The sequence below is a fragment of the Doryrhamphus excisus genome, linkage group LG3 (genome assembly GCF_037039965.1).
Source record: "Doryrhamphus excisus strain RoL-2023G ecotype Guam linkage group LG3, RoL_Dexc_Guam_v1.1, whole genome shotgun sequence".
Taxonomy (NCBI): domain Eukaryota; kingdom Metazoa; phylum Chordata; class Actinopteri; order Syngnathiformes; family Syngnathidae; genus Doryrhamphus; species Doryrhamphus excisus.
The window spans coordinates 10,505,690-10,519,924 of NC_136359.1; the positions used below are offsets into that span (position 1 = coordinate 10,505,690).

Genomic DNA, 14,235 nt, shown 5'->3' on the forward strand with positions numbered 1-14,235 from the left:
TTTTTATTTACAATATATTGCGCAACTGCAGGTTCTTGAGACACATGCTAACTCGCAAACTAGAGAGCTAGTGACCTAAACGGTAGCCTTCAAGTTATTTCCTTTAAACTTAAATAGCCAAAAACTTACCACTTCCACACGGATAGGGAGGATAACTATTAACAGTTATTTAACCTTTAACATGACCATTAATCAAACGTAATAATTTTTTCTGGGTACATGATACCATACAGCATCCATATCAAACTTGCGCGGGCCGCACTAACATTAAACTTTCATATCAAGGCGGGGGGCCTCAAACTAGTGCCCTGCGGGCCACATTTGGCCCACGGGCCACGTGTGTGAGACCCCTGATGTAGAGTTTGTCAATAACAATATCCATTTATCGTTTGGATATTATTTTTAAAGAGGCATACCAAAGCTTACAACTCAATTTGTTTTGTTTCATTATGCCATTTTTACAGATTGTTCCGCGTCCATAATGCGACTATCTGTCTGAGTCCCAGCAGCAGAGATCATAAACCAGGTGTACAGTTTTCTTATAAAGACTAAAAGTGCAAAGTAGAAAAAGGTTGGCACTGTTCTCACTCATGATAACATTCAGCCCATCTTTTTACACCCAGACAAGAGTCTTTTGATAATTGAACTGGTCTCTGTACAATGATAGTGAAACAGTTATTCGTGGAGTAGTTATATTATGTTGTGCTCTCACACCAGATTGGGATGAAATGCTAACTTTGCCTTTTTACTTTGTATAATTACATTGTTTGTTCATTTTCTACCGCTTATCCTCACGAGGGTCGCGGGGGTGCTGGAGCCTATCTCAGCTGTCTTTGGGTGAGAGGTGGGGTACACCCTGGACTGGTTGCCAGACAACCACAGGGCACGGATAGACAAACAACCATTCACACTCACATTCATACCTATGGACAATTTGGAGTCGCCAATTAACATAGCATGTTTTTGGAATGTGGGAAGAAACCGGAGTACCCGGAGAAAACCCACGCATGCACAGGGAGAACATGCAAACTCCACTCAGAGATGGCCGAGGGTGGAATTGAACACGGGTCTCCTCGCTGTGAGGCCTGCGCGCTAAGCACTCAACCACCATGCAGCCCATAATTACATTGTTTAGTCTTTAAATGAAAATAAATTAAGGATTTAAACCACAGCATGTGGCTATTCTAAATGACCTCTCTCTTCCTCCAGCAGTGGACCAGCCAGGACACCACTAAATATTGAGTTAGCGTTGGTGCTTGTACAAAGTTGGTCGCTATGCGTTAAAAAATTACAATGTTTATTTCAGGACATAATTTTAAAACACATACAGTGTATACTAAATGTTCTGCTTGTGACCATATATCCTAGGGGCATGCCCATTATATTTCACAACTATAGGGGGAGCCCATGAGCAAAGGCCATACATACAGTACATTTAGTGCAGTATGTGTTGCATTAGAAAATATAAAAGAAAAAAATGCTTTGAAATCCACCTGTACAAACCTGCTGACAAGACACGTCACTGGAACACCAGGTGACCACTCCGAGGAAGACTGGAGTGGAAACTGTCAGGTATGGAAAAACTAGCTGCAGTAACTCTGTTCTGTAAAGGAAACTGTTAAGGATGCTTTGAAAACCTTCTAAAAAATAGGGGTACACTATACAGTCAAAAGGTACTCTTTTACGTATTGGTATCTTGGTAAGAAAATATTATAAAAATAGATTGGAGTTCTTCGATAATGTGATTAAAACATTTAGCTCGGACAACCATGATTCTCAGGAAATGATGAAGAGCTACAAAAGGTTCTTCTATGTCATAAATGTTCCCCATCTGAACGCCCTTGCAGCTCTGCCAGAGACCTGATCTCCTCCAGAATGTCCCTACCGGCACTGGCCTTCCCCTCCAACCCCTCAGCCCCGGACCGTGGTATGACCACAAGCCTACGTGAACCCTCTGACTGCAACCCCTTGTTGCTTACAATGTCTCTCATGATGTCGCCTGCACTCCATCGGCCATGAGTGGCGCTGCTATGGGATGGGTTACTACGATGGGAACCGCTGTGGCTGCTGTTCAGGTGACTTCCTGGAGTTTTTTGGCTAGCAAAGCTGCGTTCGGAACCAGAGTCGTAGCTGGTTTCGGGTTTGGTGAAGCGATCTGGCTCCTGTTCTCCCACGGCAATAAACTGCTCTCCGGCAGCCCATTGGAAGGGCACGTCGAGCGAGCCATCTCGATGCACGGACTCTTTCACAGAGGATGCAGATTTAGGAGTAGTGATGTCAGCCCCGGGGGTCTAAACAGTGGAGGCAAGTACATTCAGACAGTTTTATGTTGGCTAAATGCAGGTGCAGTCAATCATGATCACCAACGAGAAGTTAATAGACATTCTAGAACCACTGTCCATCCTTTACTTACTATTTTATCAAAGACTAGTGTGACTGGATTGATTAGCTTTCAATGATACTTTAATGTACAGGTCTACTAAACGTTAAGGAAGACTAGAATGTCTAATTTTGGATTTTTTGCCAATATCCTATACTGTCCAATACTCAATTTCTGATTCCGATATCAACCGATACCGATATATGTAATGTTATATCTCTCCAATGGGGGGAATTAATACTAAATCTTTATCTGTTAAGCCGGTCAACCTCAACATGGTGACCTTGCTAACTCTTGAAGACCAGATATCTGTTGTGAAGCTAATGGATACAGCATTAGCAACTAGCTTCTCATTGTCAACATTGTACAAAACATCTTAAAAATATTTCAGATTGGGCATGGCAGGGCGTGGTTCGAGGATCTCCACGTTTGGTTTTCGTTATAGGGAAAAAACAGATAAGGATATTGACCAAAATTCTATTTTTATGTTTAAATAAAACAACCCAAAACAATGGAAATGCTTACCAAAACGGAGCGATGCCCACTGGATGCTGCTCTATCCACGTGGGTCATGTGTCCCAGTGTGGATGAGAGCTGCGGCCTCCCCAGCGGTGGGAAATCTGACGTGTCAATGCCAGCCATTGCTGCCAGCTGACCAAAGCTAAGAGAAAAAATAGAGATAATATAAGGCTAAGTCACTTGCTTATGCTATTAACTAACAGTACAAGGAATGAGCATAATTGAGTGAAATTGATTGATAATGAATCATGTTTGAAGCAATTGCCGCAAAATGATGCAATACTCTGTTGCCACCTGCAGAGGCTCTGTTGATTCAGTCTCAAACAGTGGTATGGGTACCACTTGTGGTACACTGTCTCCATCTGGTGGTACTCAGGAATACCAGGGATAAGAGACATGAAACAAATATATTCAACACAAGATTTGCTGAAATTGATTTTGGCTTCCTTTGCTGAAATATCATGCTGTCAAACCTCGGTTTTCTGGTTTTCATACGCCTCAGTTTTTGTACACTGTCTCAGTTTTCATACAATATTGCAAACAGTCTGTTTAGTTCCAAATTGAGCGTCCAAACAAAGCGTACTGCTACATTACCCGACATGGGGTCAAACAAAGTTGCAGGTGCCATCAGTTTGATGAGAAATGTATTTTTTTTTTTTTGGGGTGTCTGGAATTGATTAATTTCATTCATATACACCAAAACCAAAGACAAGCTAAAGCTCCTGTAAAGAGTAACTTCCTGTAAAACAAGGGTGTTTGTTTTACAAGTCAAATCAATGATGCTTAAGTATGTGTTATGCTATTATACAGCATAACTTAAACAACCATGAGAGTAGATAAAGAGGGATTTACAAAGACCTAAATTAAAATTAATCCCGATTTTGGTCGCAATAATAAAAATACTGTACAGTCAAAATGAAACTAATTCGTACAGGGTGCCCTGCACAGGAAGCAAGCTTTGCTTTTGTGCTGTGAAATTCAGTGGGGAGCAGAGTACTATACACTGTATCTTTGCTTTCTTTTAAATGAAAGGAAGGTTGGTTATCATCACTGTGTCACAACAAAGCTCAAGCAACTGAAATGTATCTTTACAGAAAGCACAAACTCAAGGTTCATCAAGGTCACAGTCTTAAGAATTTCAGCATCAGAATGAAACCTAAAATCTAATGCTTTCTTTATGTACTTTCTTTATGATTACAGTTGCAATGACAGCACATCAGCTGTGGCAGTAAAAAACAGGGCCGCTATCAGTGATGGACATTCCGAATGACGTACTCAATAGCATCACTAATCAGAATGTTTGTGTAAGAATGGAAGTGAATGCTTGGTTCACTCCACCCAGAATAGCTTGCACAGGTTTCATTTTGATCCCAGTGATGGTTGCCGGGAATGATGTGCAGTTATTTTAAACCATGTGACCTTTGTACTTAGTATGATGCACTAGGATTGCCTGTATGATTGTTTTTTTTAAGCCCAGTTAAACTAAATCAACACACTCTATCCATCCATCCACCCACACCAACCACACATTTGAACAGATCAGACGCCATCATCCAATGACCAGGGTCAGTGGCCTGTGGGAGAAACCCAACATGACCAAAAGAATCCACATCAGTGCAACAAGGCAAAACGGGTTATGCAAGATTCAATGTTGTGTATTTTGTCAATTAGGCGAAATGTAAATTCCTCACACAAAGTTAAAAATAAAAAAGTAGGTTGAATATAAGATAGGAGAAGAAGCCAATACAAAAGCTTTATCAATGTATCATCTCCATTTGATAAGATAAGCCAAAACAAGATATTCACACACATCGCATTGATTTTGAAAAACAGTTTTTTTCTGATATGCTGCAGAGTCAGGCCCGACCACTAACTGTAGGTGTCTGCTTCGTATGAATTTGAAACATAATTTTTGCATTCTGCCAAAAACTGTATTAATTTATTCCACGCACGGCCCGCCTCCTGGCATACCCACTCCACTGTGATTGGTCACACGCCCAAAGTGCTTCCTAACGATAAACCATATAAGGAAGTCCGTCCCCTCTGTGATGTCACAAAGGAACTGTTTTGCCACGCCTTTTCAAACTGAGTGTTTTGTCCCATTCCCAAACTTCTTTTAGGGCTCACTTCCAAATGCGCAAACCTCATTATCTGAAACTTTGGCATCGTTTAACACGAGAATACAACATTCTAACTACTTTTATAGGTTAGAAAAGTGGAAAAAGTGTAATATGTCCCCTTCAAGTAGCAAAATGACCAGCATGCACAGTGAACAATAAGCATATGAATACATTTTACCCCTTTCTTTTGGTGTATTTCCTCCTTTTTGTAACAACCAATCACAGCTCTTCGAAGACCTAGGGTCAATTTCTGTCCTCTCCTTGTCCTCTACTCAGAAAGTTCCTTTATTTTAGCTAAGGTTCCTTGCAAGGAATTTTTTAGGAGCTTTTTGAGATGTCTCTGAGAAGCTTTGTGAATACGGGCCCTGTTGTTTTTGCATTTACTTTCTATTTTTGAATAAAGAGGCGGAAATTAAAAATGTGTGGTTTTCAAATCCGATGAATAGTCATTAGTTGAAGCCCCGATCTAGAATACTGTATGTTTATTGTTGTGGCTGTGCTGTGTCATACCCAGAATGGTTTGTACCCTTTTGACTCACTCATGTAGCTAAATGAGGTAACCAAAACAATATTTTTGATACAGCTCTTGTATGTCAGACTTTTGTACTGCGTCCTTGAGGTCACAAGTTTCACAGGAAGTAAGAGCTTAACAAGATCTGTGGGAAGGGAAATGACAGGTTTCTTATGCTACCCACCCAGCATCCTTAACGAGATCCAGGAAAGCGTGGAACTTGGTGAAGGAGCGCTCGATGCTCTCAAGCACGTCTTCGTTTTCAAGAGTGCTGCGATCTGAACCCATGGCTGAAAGCGCCTCCGTCAGGGAGCGGTTGTTGTCACGAAGACGAGCGTTCTCCAGCTCAAACTGAACGAGAATAGGTCATATGAGAGTTAGCGCCTCTTTTAATTTCATCAAAAGGGCTAATACAATGTTATTTATACTTAAAGGGGAAGTGCACTTTTTGGAGAATTTTGCTATCATTCACCATCCTTATGTGAAACATGAAAACATATTTATTTCTCTTTTCTGTGCATTCTCGCGCAAGAAAACTAGTTAATAGGAGCTGGCTAACAACAAACGTCATGGGAAATACCTATACGTATATACACACACTTATGGCCCTCACAAAAAAAATGCCAACAGTGTTCCAGTTACATAACTGACTTGTATTAACCAAGCTACAGTGAAATTATTATTGTAGCAGCTAACACGAAAAACTATTTTTATCCGGCGGACTAACATGACTCCTCGCTAATTGCTAGTCTCAGCATCAGAGTGGATACCTCGCTACAAAGACTCAACAAAATGCTGGTTTGCCTTCAGGATTTTTTACCTAAGGACTGGCGCACACATCTTGTGCTGGAAGACACAGCCATCCCAAGGAGAGCGAACATCGTAAGTGTTGTCGCTGTATCTATGCTGTTGTTATTGAAAAAATTTCATAGTGTTTTAAATCATCAAAATACGACAAGATACTGCAACTATTAGACGTTATCACCAGTGTACGTGTTACTGCATGATCACAGCATGTATATCAAAGCATGCAACATTGTTAGAGTTTTTTTTGAGGCCTTCGAAATAGGCGTGTCCCAATGACAGTATTGTTAGCTAGCTCATATTAACTTTGTTTTCTCGTGTTAGAATGCACAGAAAGGATTGGTAATGATGGGCAAAATTCCGAAAAAAACATGCGGTTCCCCTTTAAAGACAAAGCTTTTCTGTATCAACACATGAGTTTGTTCTTGTTACATTATGCATTTCACCTTATATTTCCCATTTTGTTGTTTCATTGTATTTCTACATTGTGCCACAAGCCAGTAAAAAAAACAAACCATCCAAAACGTCCAAACCAAAACGTTGGGGACCACTGGACATTAACTCTGTGAGCAACCACAGCTCTAGTCAACTATTTAGCTTGTGAATTATGGTATTTAAAGATCCAAAATGGAAGAAGGCATTTGCAGAGGTCCCTCTGAACAAGTCAACCAATTATAGCCTTTGCGGTCTGGTCGGTGAGGTAAGATTTTTTTTTCCCAGAGTTGCGCAGTTTGCAGTGAGAAGAATGAGCGTACACTGTTGCCTCGACACAGGAGCATTATCCAGGTTTCACTGACTGAACTCCAAACTGAAACCAAGGAGTTTGGTGTACAAGGAGTGTACAAGCACATAGTAAAACAAACAGATATAGGTGTACCAAAGTTAATCCCTTTGGCCAGTTAAAAAAAACATCAGGTGAGTCAAAACGAAACTTGTCATTCTGTGGGTAAAAGTGATGTGAAAAAGCGTTTGTCCCCTTCCTGATTTCTTTATTCGTCACACTTAATGTGACACGTGTAATTTTGTACATCACAAAAGATGCAAGTAATGTTGGTTATTCCTGTGTCAAAACATAACTCTTAGGTGTACCTTTATGGAACATTGACCACAGACTATGATAGACAAACCTAAGTCAGGAATTCACTAAGGTCAGATAAGCCCTTCCAAGAGGTTTCAGCATCAGAACAAAACTGAAATCTAAAGCTTTTCCTTATTCTTTCGTTATGTACATAATAATAATAATAACATCAACAGTGTGGTTGATCCAAAATCGGAGGAGAAGGCAGTGGTGGAGCTCCCTCTGAACCGGTCGTATACACACAGAAAATTATGTAAAGGCGACCAATTACAGCCTCTACGGTCCGGGAGGTAGACTGAATTTCAAACTGACACCAGGGAAATGCAACAAAATGCATAAATGGGGTGCAGCAAAGCATACAAGCATATACAAGACTCAAAATGCGTTAAAAAAAGTGTCAGGTCAACTATGTATACTCTATTTCTAAATATACTGTATATGGTAAAATCATATTCATGTCCTGAGATAATGATGGTTAGTTTGTGCACAACTGGAGGTAAGAACGACCAAAGATTATGACGATCACCTTCCCTCACTCGTGAACAAGACCCCGAGATACTTAAACTCCTCCACCTGGGGCAGGACCTCATTCCCAACCCGGAGGGAGCACTCCATCCTTCTCCGACTGAGAACCATGGCCTCTGATTTGGAGGTACTGAGTCTTATCCCAGACGCTTCACACTCAGATGCAAACCGTCCCAGTAAACGCTGAAGGTCACAGCCCGAAGAGGCCATAAGCACCACATCATCTGCAAATAGCAGAGATGAGATGAGAAGGCCCCCGAGGCTGAGGGTGTAGAGCTGGTCCAGTGTTCCATGAGCCATCAATGCTCGATTGGACTCCTTCAGCTTGACCACGGCCCTGACCTCTGGTGTCCACCATAAGGTTTGGGGCCTGCTGCCACGACAGAACATGTGGACGCAGGTCTGATGATACGACTATGAAGTCGATCATAGACCTGCGGCCTAGGGTGTCCTGGTGCCAAGTGCACTTATGGACATCCCTATGTTCGAACATGGTGTTAGTTATGGACAAACCGCAGTGCATTTCTCCTCTTAGTCTGAACTAAAAGATTATCAAAGAGCAAGCATTGACGGCAAATAATATCATTACCGGCTGCATGGCATTCGAGTGGTTAGCGCGCAGGCTTCACAACTAGAGACCCTCGACCATCTCTGTGTGGAGTTTGCATGTTCTCCCCGTGCATGCGTGGGTTTTATCTGGATACTCCGGTTTCCTCCCACATTCCAAAAACATGCTAGGTTAATTGGCGACGTTAATGGTTGTTTGTCTATATGTGCCCTGTGATTGGCTGGCGACCAATCCAGGGTGTACCCCGCCTCTCGCCCGAAGACAGCTGGGATAGGCTCCAGCACGCCCACGACCCTTGTGAGGATAAGCGGTAGAAAATGAATATCATTACCTCCCTGAGACAACATTCAGCTTTGAGTCTGGCCCTGCGCTCCTCTCCCAACCTCAAGCGACATTCCTGTAGCGCCATCTGCAGGACAAGCATGGCATAACACATTTTAGATGAAGAAAATTTGTGTTTAGACAGTTAGCCTCCCCTCGGAAAATATAGTACGATTGGAGCTTGAACTCTCAACACTATGAAAACCCCAGCCGTAATGTAAAAGTCAAGCTAGGGCTGACCTGCATACGTTCCAGTTGTCGTGCAAGGGTTCCGCCCTGGAGGTTATGATAAGATGGCTTCTGGTCCCTCTGCACGTCTTCCTCATCGTCATCATCCTCCTCTTCCTCTGAATTAGACTCAAACGTAACCCTCACGGTGGACCCAGTCTAATGGAGAAAAGGAGGAAAATTCTCGTAATTATAGGTCTTTATTTGGGTTAAAACATACCTGGACTGAAAGCTCCTTACTTGGCTTCGCTGATGCTGCCTCCAGGTATCTCCAGTATCTCCAGGAGGAAAACCTCTGCAACATAAAAAGCAACAACTTGTGAGCTTTGGTAGATCAAGTAGAGCAAATCACACTCCTCACCTCTGGCGTCCGGCACGGGCAGCAGAATGATGAGGTACGTGTTTGCCGCTTGAGGTAGACATTTGATGCTGAGGAGCCATTGAGCCCATATCTCCAGAAAAGGTTTTTTTCTGAGGAGCTGCAACAAAAACAGCAATACAGTGAAGAAAATAAGTATTTGAACACCCTGCTATTTTGCTATTTCTCCCACTTAGAAATCATGGAGGGGTCTGAAATTTTCATCGTAGGTGCATGTCCACTGTGAGAGAGATAAACTAAAAAGAAAAATCCAGAAATCACAATGCATGATTTTTTAACAATTTATTTGTGTGATACAGCTGCAAATAAGTATTTGAACACCTGTGTATCATCTAGAATTCTGACCCTGAAAGACCTGTTAGTCTGCCCATTAGAAGTCCACCTGCACTCCATGTATCATCCTGAATCAGATGCACCTGTTTGAGGTCGTTAGCTGCATAAAGACACCTGTCCACCCCATACAATCAGTAAGACTTTAACTTGTAACATGGCGAAGACCAAAGAGCTGTCCAAAGACACCAGAGACAAAATTGTACACCTCCACAAGGCTGGAAAGGGCTACGGAGCAATTACCAAGCAGCTTGGTGAAAAAAGGTCCACTGTTGGAGCTATCATTAGAAAATGGAAGAAGCTAAACATGACGGTCAATCTCAATCGGAGTGGAGCCCCATGCAAGATATCACCTCGTGGGGTCTCAATGATTCTAAGAAAGGTGAGGAATCATCCCAGAACTACACGACAGGACTTGGTCAATGACCTGAAAAGAGCTGGGACCACCGTTTCCAAGGTTACTGTAGGTAATACACTAAGACGTCATGATGTGAAATCATGCATGGCACGAAAGGTTCCCCTGCTTAAACCAGCACATGTCAAGGCCCGTCTTAAGTTTGCATATGACCATTTGGATGATACAGAGGAGTCATGGGAGAAAGTTTTATGGTCAGATGAGACCAAAATAGAACTTTTTGGTCATAATTCCAATAAGCGTGTTTGGAGGAAGAAGAATGAAGAGTACAATCCGAAGAACACCATCCCTACTGTGAAGCATGGGGGTGGTAGCATCATGCTTTGGGGGTGTTTTTCTGCACATGGGACAGGACGAGTGCACTGCATTAAAGAGAGGATGACTGGGGCCGTGTATTGTGAGATTTTGGGGAACAACCTCCTTCCCTCTGTCAGAGCATTGAAGATGGGTCGTGGCTGGGTCTTCCAACACGACAACGACCCGAAGCACACAGCCAGGAAAACCAAGGAGTGGCTCCGTAAGAAGCATATCAAGGTTCTAGCATGGCCCAGCCAGTCTCCAGACCTGAACCCAATCGAAAATCTTTGGAGGGAGCTCAAACTCCGTGTTTCTCAGCGACAGCCCAGAAACCTGACTGATCTAGAGAAGATCTGTGTGGAGGAGTGGGCCAAGATCCCTCCTGCAGTGTGTGCAAACCTGGTGAAAAACTACAGGAAACGTTTGACCTCTGTAATAGCAAACAAAGGCTACTGTACCAAATATTAACATTCATTTTCTCAGGTGTTCAAATACTTATTAGCAGCTGTATCACACAAATAAATTGTTAAAAAATCATGCATTGTGATTTCTGGATTTTTCTTTTTAGTTTATCTCTCTCACAGTGGACATGCACCTACGATGAAAATTTCAGACCCCTCCATGATTTCTAAGTGGGAGAAATAGCAAAATAGCAGGGTGTTCAAATACTTATTTTCTTCACTGTATATAATACATTTTTGAAGGAGCGATACTACATTAAACTTGAACTTGTGAAAAATATTACAGCCGTCCCTTGCTCTTACTCGATCACTGTTGTGCAAAAATCAATGAAATGTCTTATAATCTGGGTCAATACAGTAAATTGGCATGAGTCGCACGCATTGACTGTGCTAATTGTACCAGTTCTCTCCGTGGATGTTCGTGACAGCACTCGTCTCTTGGAAGCAGCGGCTTTCAGTGGCTCTTTGGTGGCAGGCGAGATCCAGCAGTACTACACACAAAAATTCCATCTACGTGTTATTTTTTAAAAATCTTTAAATACTGTGTGACAAGCCAAAGTCACTCACCTCTCGTGTCGGTGTGTCAGCTTTCATGAGTACTTTTTCGATTACAGTTTTAATCAGGGCGTTGTCTGAAAAGGTAGGGGTGAAAGACACACAGTATTATAGTGGCTATAGCTTTTGGAGAAGATGCAATGTACTGTATGCAAATAATGTAATGTATTCTCATAGGGTATTGTTAGTATAATTAGGGGAATGGTGTGGCTGCGTCATACCAACTAAGGGGTTATTACGGATGTCCAGTACACATAGAGAAGTATTTGTTTTCAAGGCTTCCAGCAGATGGCAAGCTCCTCGATTGGAAATGCCGCATTTCTGCAGGTCCACGGCTGTTTATCAAACCCCACAAGATAAAAATACATTGAGAGTAAAGAAAACCCCAGTGTATTGCTTCCTTTGCCATCAATCACATTTCCACTTCCTAACCTTTGAGCCAGAGGTCTTCAGACAGCTCACGTGCAAGGCGAGCAGCACCCTGGTCCCCAATTAGTGTGTTACAGTTCAGGGTGAGACGACGGAGACCTCCCATCCCTTCAAATTTTGGCAGCTGATACCTCAAGGACTGTTCCCAAGCTGAGCCACGTCTCTGCATTCCCTGATGCTAGAAGCAAGACAGTACATCTGGGTTTATTTACGTTGCTATGCACAGTAGTATGCTCACCACAGATATGAATTCAACAATATGCCATGTGCGGGTCTACACCACTGAAAACTACATTGACAATAATAAACTGTTATATGAAGATATGAATGAAACTTCAGTATTATTTTATGGAATTTGCTGCTTGAATCTCAGTATGTAACACTTTGTGATATTACAAGCAAAAGTCAAACCATCACAAGATTAACATTCATTCATTCATTTTCTTCCACTTATCCTAACGAGCGTCGCAGGGGTGCTGGAGCCTATCTCAGCCGTTTTCAGGCGAGAGGCGGGGTACACCCTGGACTGGTCGCCAGCCAATCACAGGGCACATATAGACAAACAACCATTCACACTCACATTCATACCTATGGACAATTTGGAGTCGGCAATTAACCTAGCATGTTTTTGGAATGTGGGAGGAAACCGGAGTACCCGGAGAAAACCCACGCATGCACAGGGAGAACATGCAAATGCCACACAGAGATGGGTGAGGGTGGAATTGAACTCGGGTTTCCTAGCTGTGAGGCCTGCGAGCTAACCACTCATCCGCCGTGCAGTCACAAGATTAACATTTGAGGAACAAAGTCATAATATTGCCAGAAAAAGTTGTAATTTTACAAAAATAATAGTCGACTAGTGTGCCGTGATATTTATCTCATGAAAAATATGTCCTTTGTTGGGAAACACTGCATTAGTTGTGTACCTACTAGTGTACACAAGTAGAGTGTGTGTAAATATATCAGCCACTAGATGGAAGCAAAGTATTATTACAGTACAGTACAGTACACAGTAGCTATTATTCCATTAAAAAGAGCAAATGAAACATCACCTCGATGATGTTGGCCAAATGCCGAGCTCCTCTCCATGTGATATTGCATGCTGTAAAATCTATTTCTCTGATTCTTGTAGAGTATTTCACACTTTGGCAAATGACTGCAAGATAGAAACATGGTATTATGTTAATGAAAGAAAGTTTTCAGGACATATAACCTACCCTCCAAGCCCTCATCAGCGATTGGACAGTTTGCCAGGGAAATGGCTTCCAAGGAAGAACTTTTTGCCAAGCCCTAAAATGGAACATCGCTTATTTTGTGCCAAACTAACTATAGCAGTAGAAGGCAATTAAACAAAATATAATTCAAGGTGAATTTCTTTACCTTTGTCAAGTTGACAAGGTCTCTCTCCCTCAGTGGAAGTCCATTAAGTTTTAAAGTCTTCAGGCAGGAGGAGACGGAGAGACACTCTTTCAAAGCCTTAGACAACCTGAATGTCACGTCCCTAGAGCGAATAGATGGGATCCTCTTCCTGAACAAGGGCTTATAGTACCTTCTGTCTGTGTGACATGATATGACTGATGTTTACATGCAAAGGTGACAAGTCGGTCATGGCTTCTTTCAATCTTACCTGCATCTCCACAGCCGTGACTTGTCTGGTACGTGCTAGTTATTGCAATGTGGTGAAGGTGCTTATTGATGGAAATGGCGTCAAGGATGGGTGCCCAGTCTGCTAGTTTGACCCTGTCTCCGTTAAAGTCCAGCATGCCTTTGTCCAGATGCATTTTGACTGCAGTGAGGGGGACTGATTCCTGTCGGGTGCAGGCAAAAGTGTAATATTCCTTGAAGTCATGGGCACCCTGCCTCCTGATCTGGACACTCTCTTGGACCATTGCTGCAAAAGGAAGAACATTCATACAAACAGTACACAAACACGATTGTATGCATATTTTGCTAAATGTTGCTAAATGTGTTTCCCACATATATCAACTAGACTTCATCTTAGCATTTTAGCCTCCTAGCAACCGTCGTGAGCAAACTGCTGCTTATACTGAAGAGCAACGTTGCATCATCGTTACGTGCTATAAAGTCACGATTGTAATATCTTGACAAAACGAAATACTTTTTGACATACCTAACGCCTCTGTGGAGATTTTTTATGACCGTGGAAAAGTTATATGGGTATCCCTAAATCAGTTTCAAAAGGGTTTATTATTGTCCACTTTCCAGTGACGCCAAGCAAGCTTTCTTCTTCGTGTCAGTGAAGTGATGCAGTTTAGCGCCCCCTATCGTCAGGCGTTTTACGAAGTAGCTGTCTA

General features: G+C 42.3%; 1 protein-coding gene across 1 annotated transcript; it reads right to left on the bottom strand.

Annotated features, from left to right (window-relative positions):
- Positions 1-944: 944 nt before the first annotated feature.
- Positions 945-14,198, bottom strand: LOC131128083 (centrosomal protein of 78 kDa). The gene is made up of 16 exons (XM_058070645.2): positions 14,052-14,198; positions 13,548-13,811; positions 13,301-13,476; positions 13,138-13,210; positions 12,973-13,076; positions 11,924-12,098; positions 11,713-11,826; positions 11,504-11,568; positions 11,337-11,427; positions 9,416-9,533; positions 9,295-9,349; positions 9,067-9,213; positions 8,837-8,914; positions 5,715-5,881; positions 2,906-3,041; positions 945-2,291 (listed from the first exon to the last, which is right to left on the bottom strand). Exons 2-16 carry the CDS (start codon positions 13,807-13,809, stop codon positions 1,815-1,817), a joined length of 2,238 nt encoding a protein of 745 aa, XP_057926628.2. The 5' UTR covers positions 13,810-13,811; positions 14,052-14,198; the 3' UTR covers positions 945-1,814.
- Between the last annotated feature and the right edge of the window lie 37 nt (positions 14,199-14,235).

Excerpts from the sequence above, each read along its gene's own strand:
- LOC131128083 (XM_058070645.2), bottom strand. The coding sequence starts at position 13,809 with ATGGTCCAAGAGAGTGTCCAGATCAGGAGGCAGGGTGCCCATGACTTC. Across the intron at positions 13,211-13,300 it reads ACCTTGTCAACTTGACAAAG|GGCTTGGCAAAAAGTTCTTC; the intron begins GTAAAGAAATTC and ends GTTCCATTTTAG. Across the intron at positions 13,077-13,137 it reads CGCTGATGAGGGCTTGGAGG|TCATTTGCCAAAGTGTGAAA; the intron begins GTAGGTTATATG and ends TCTATCTTGCAG.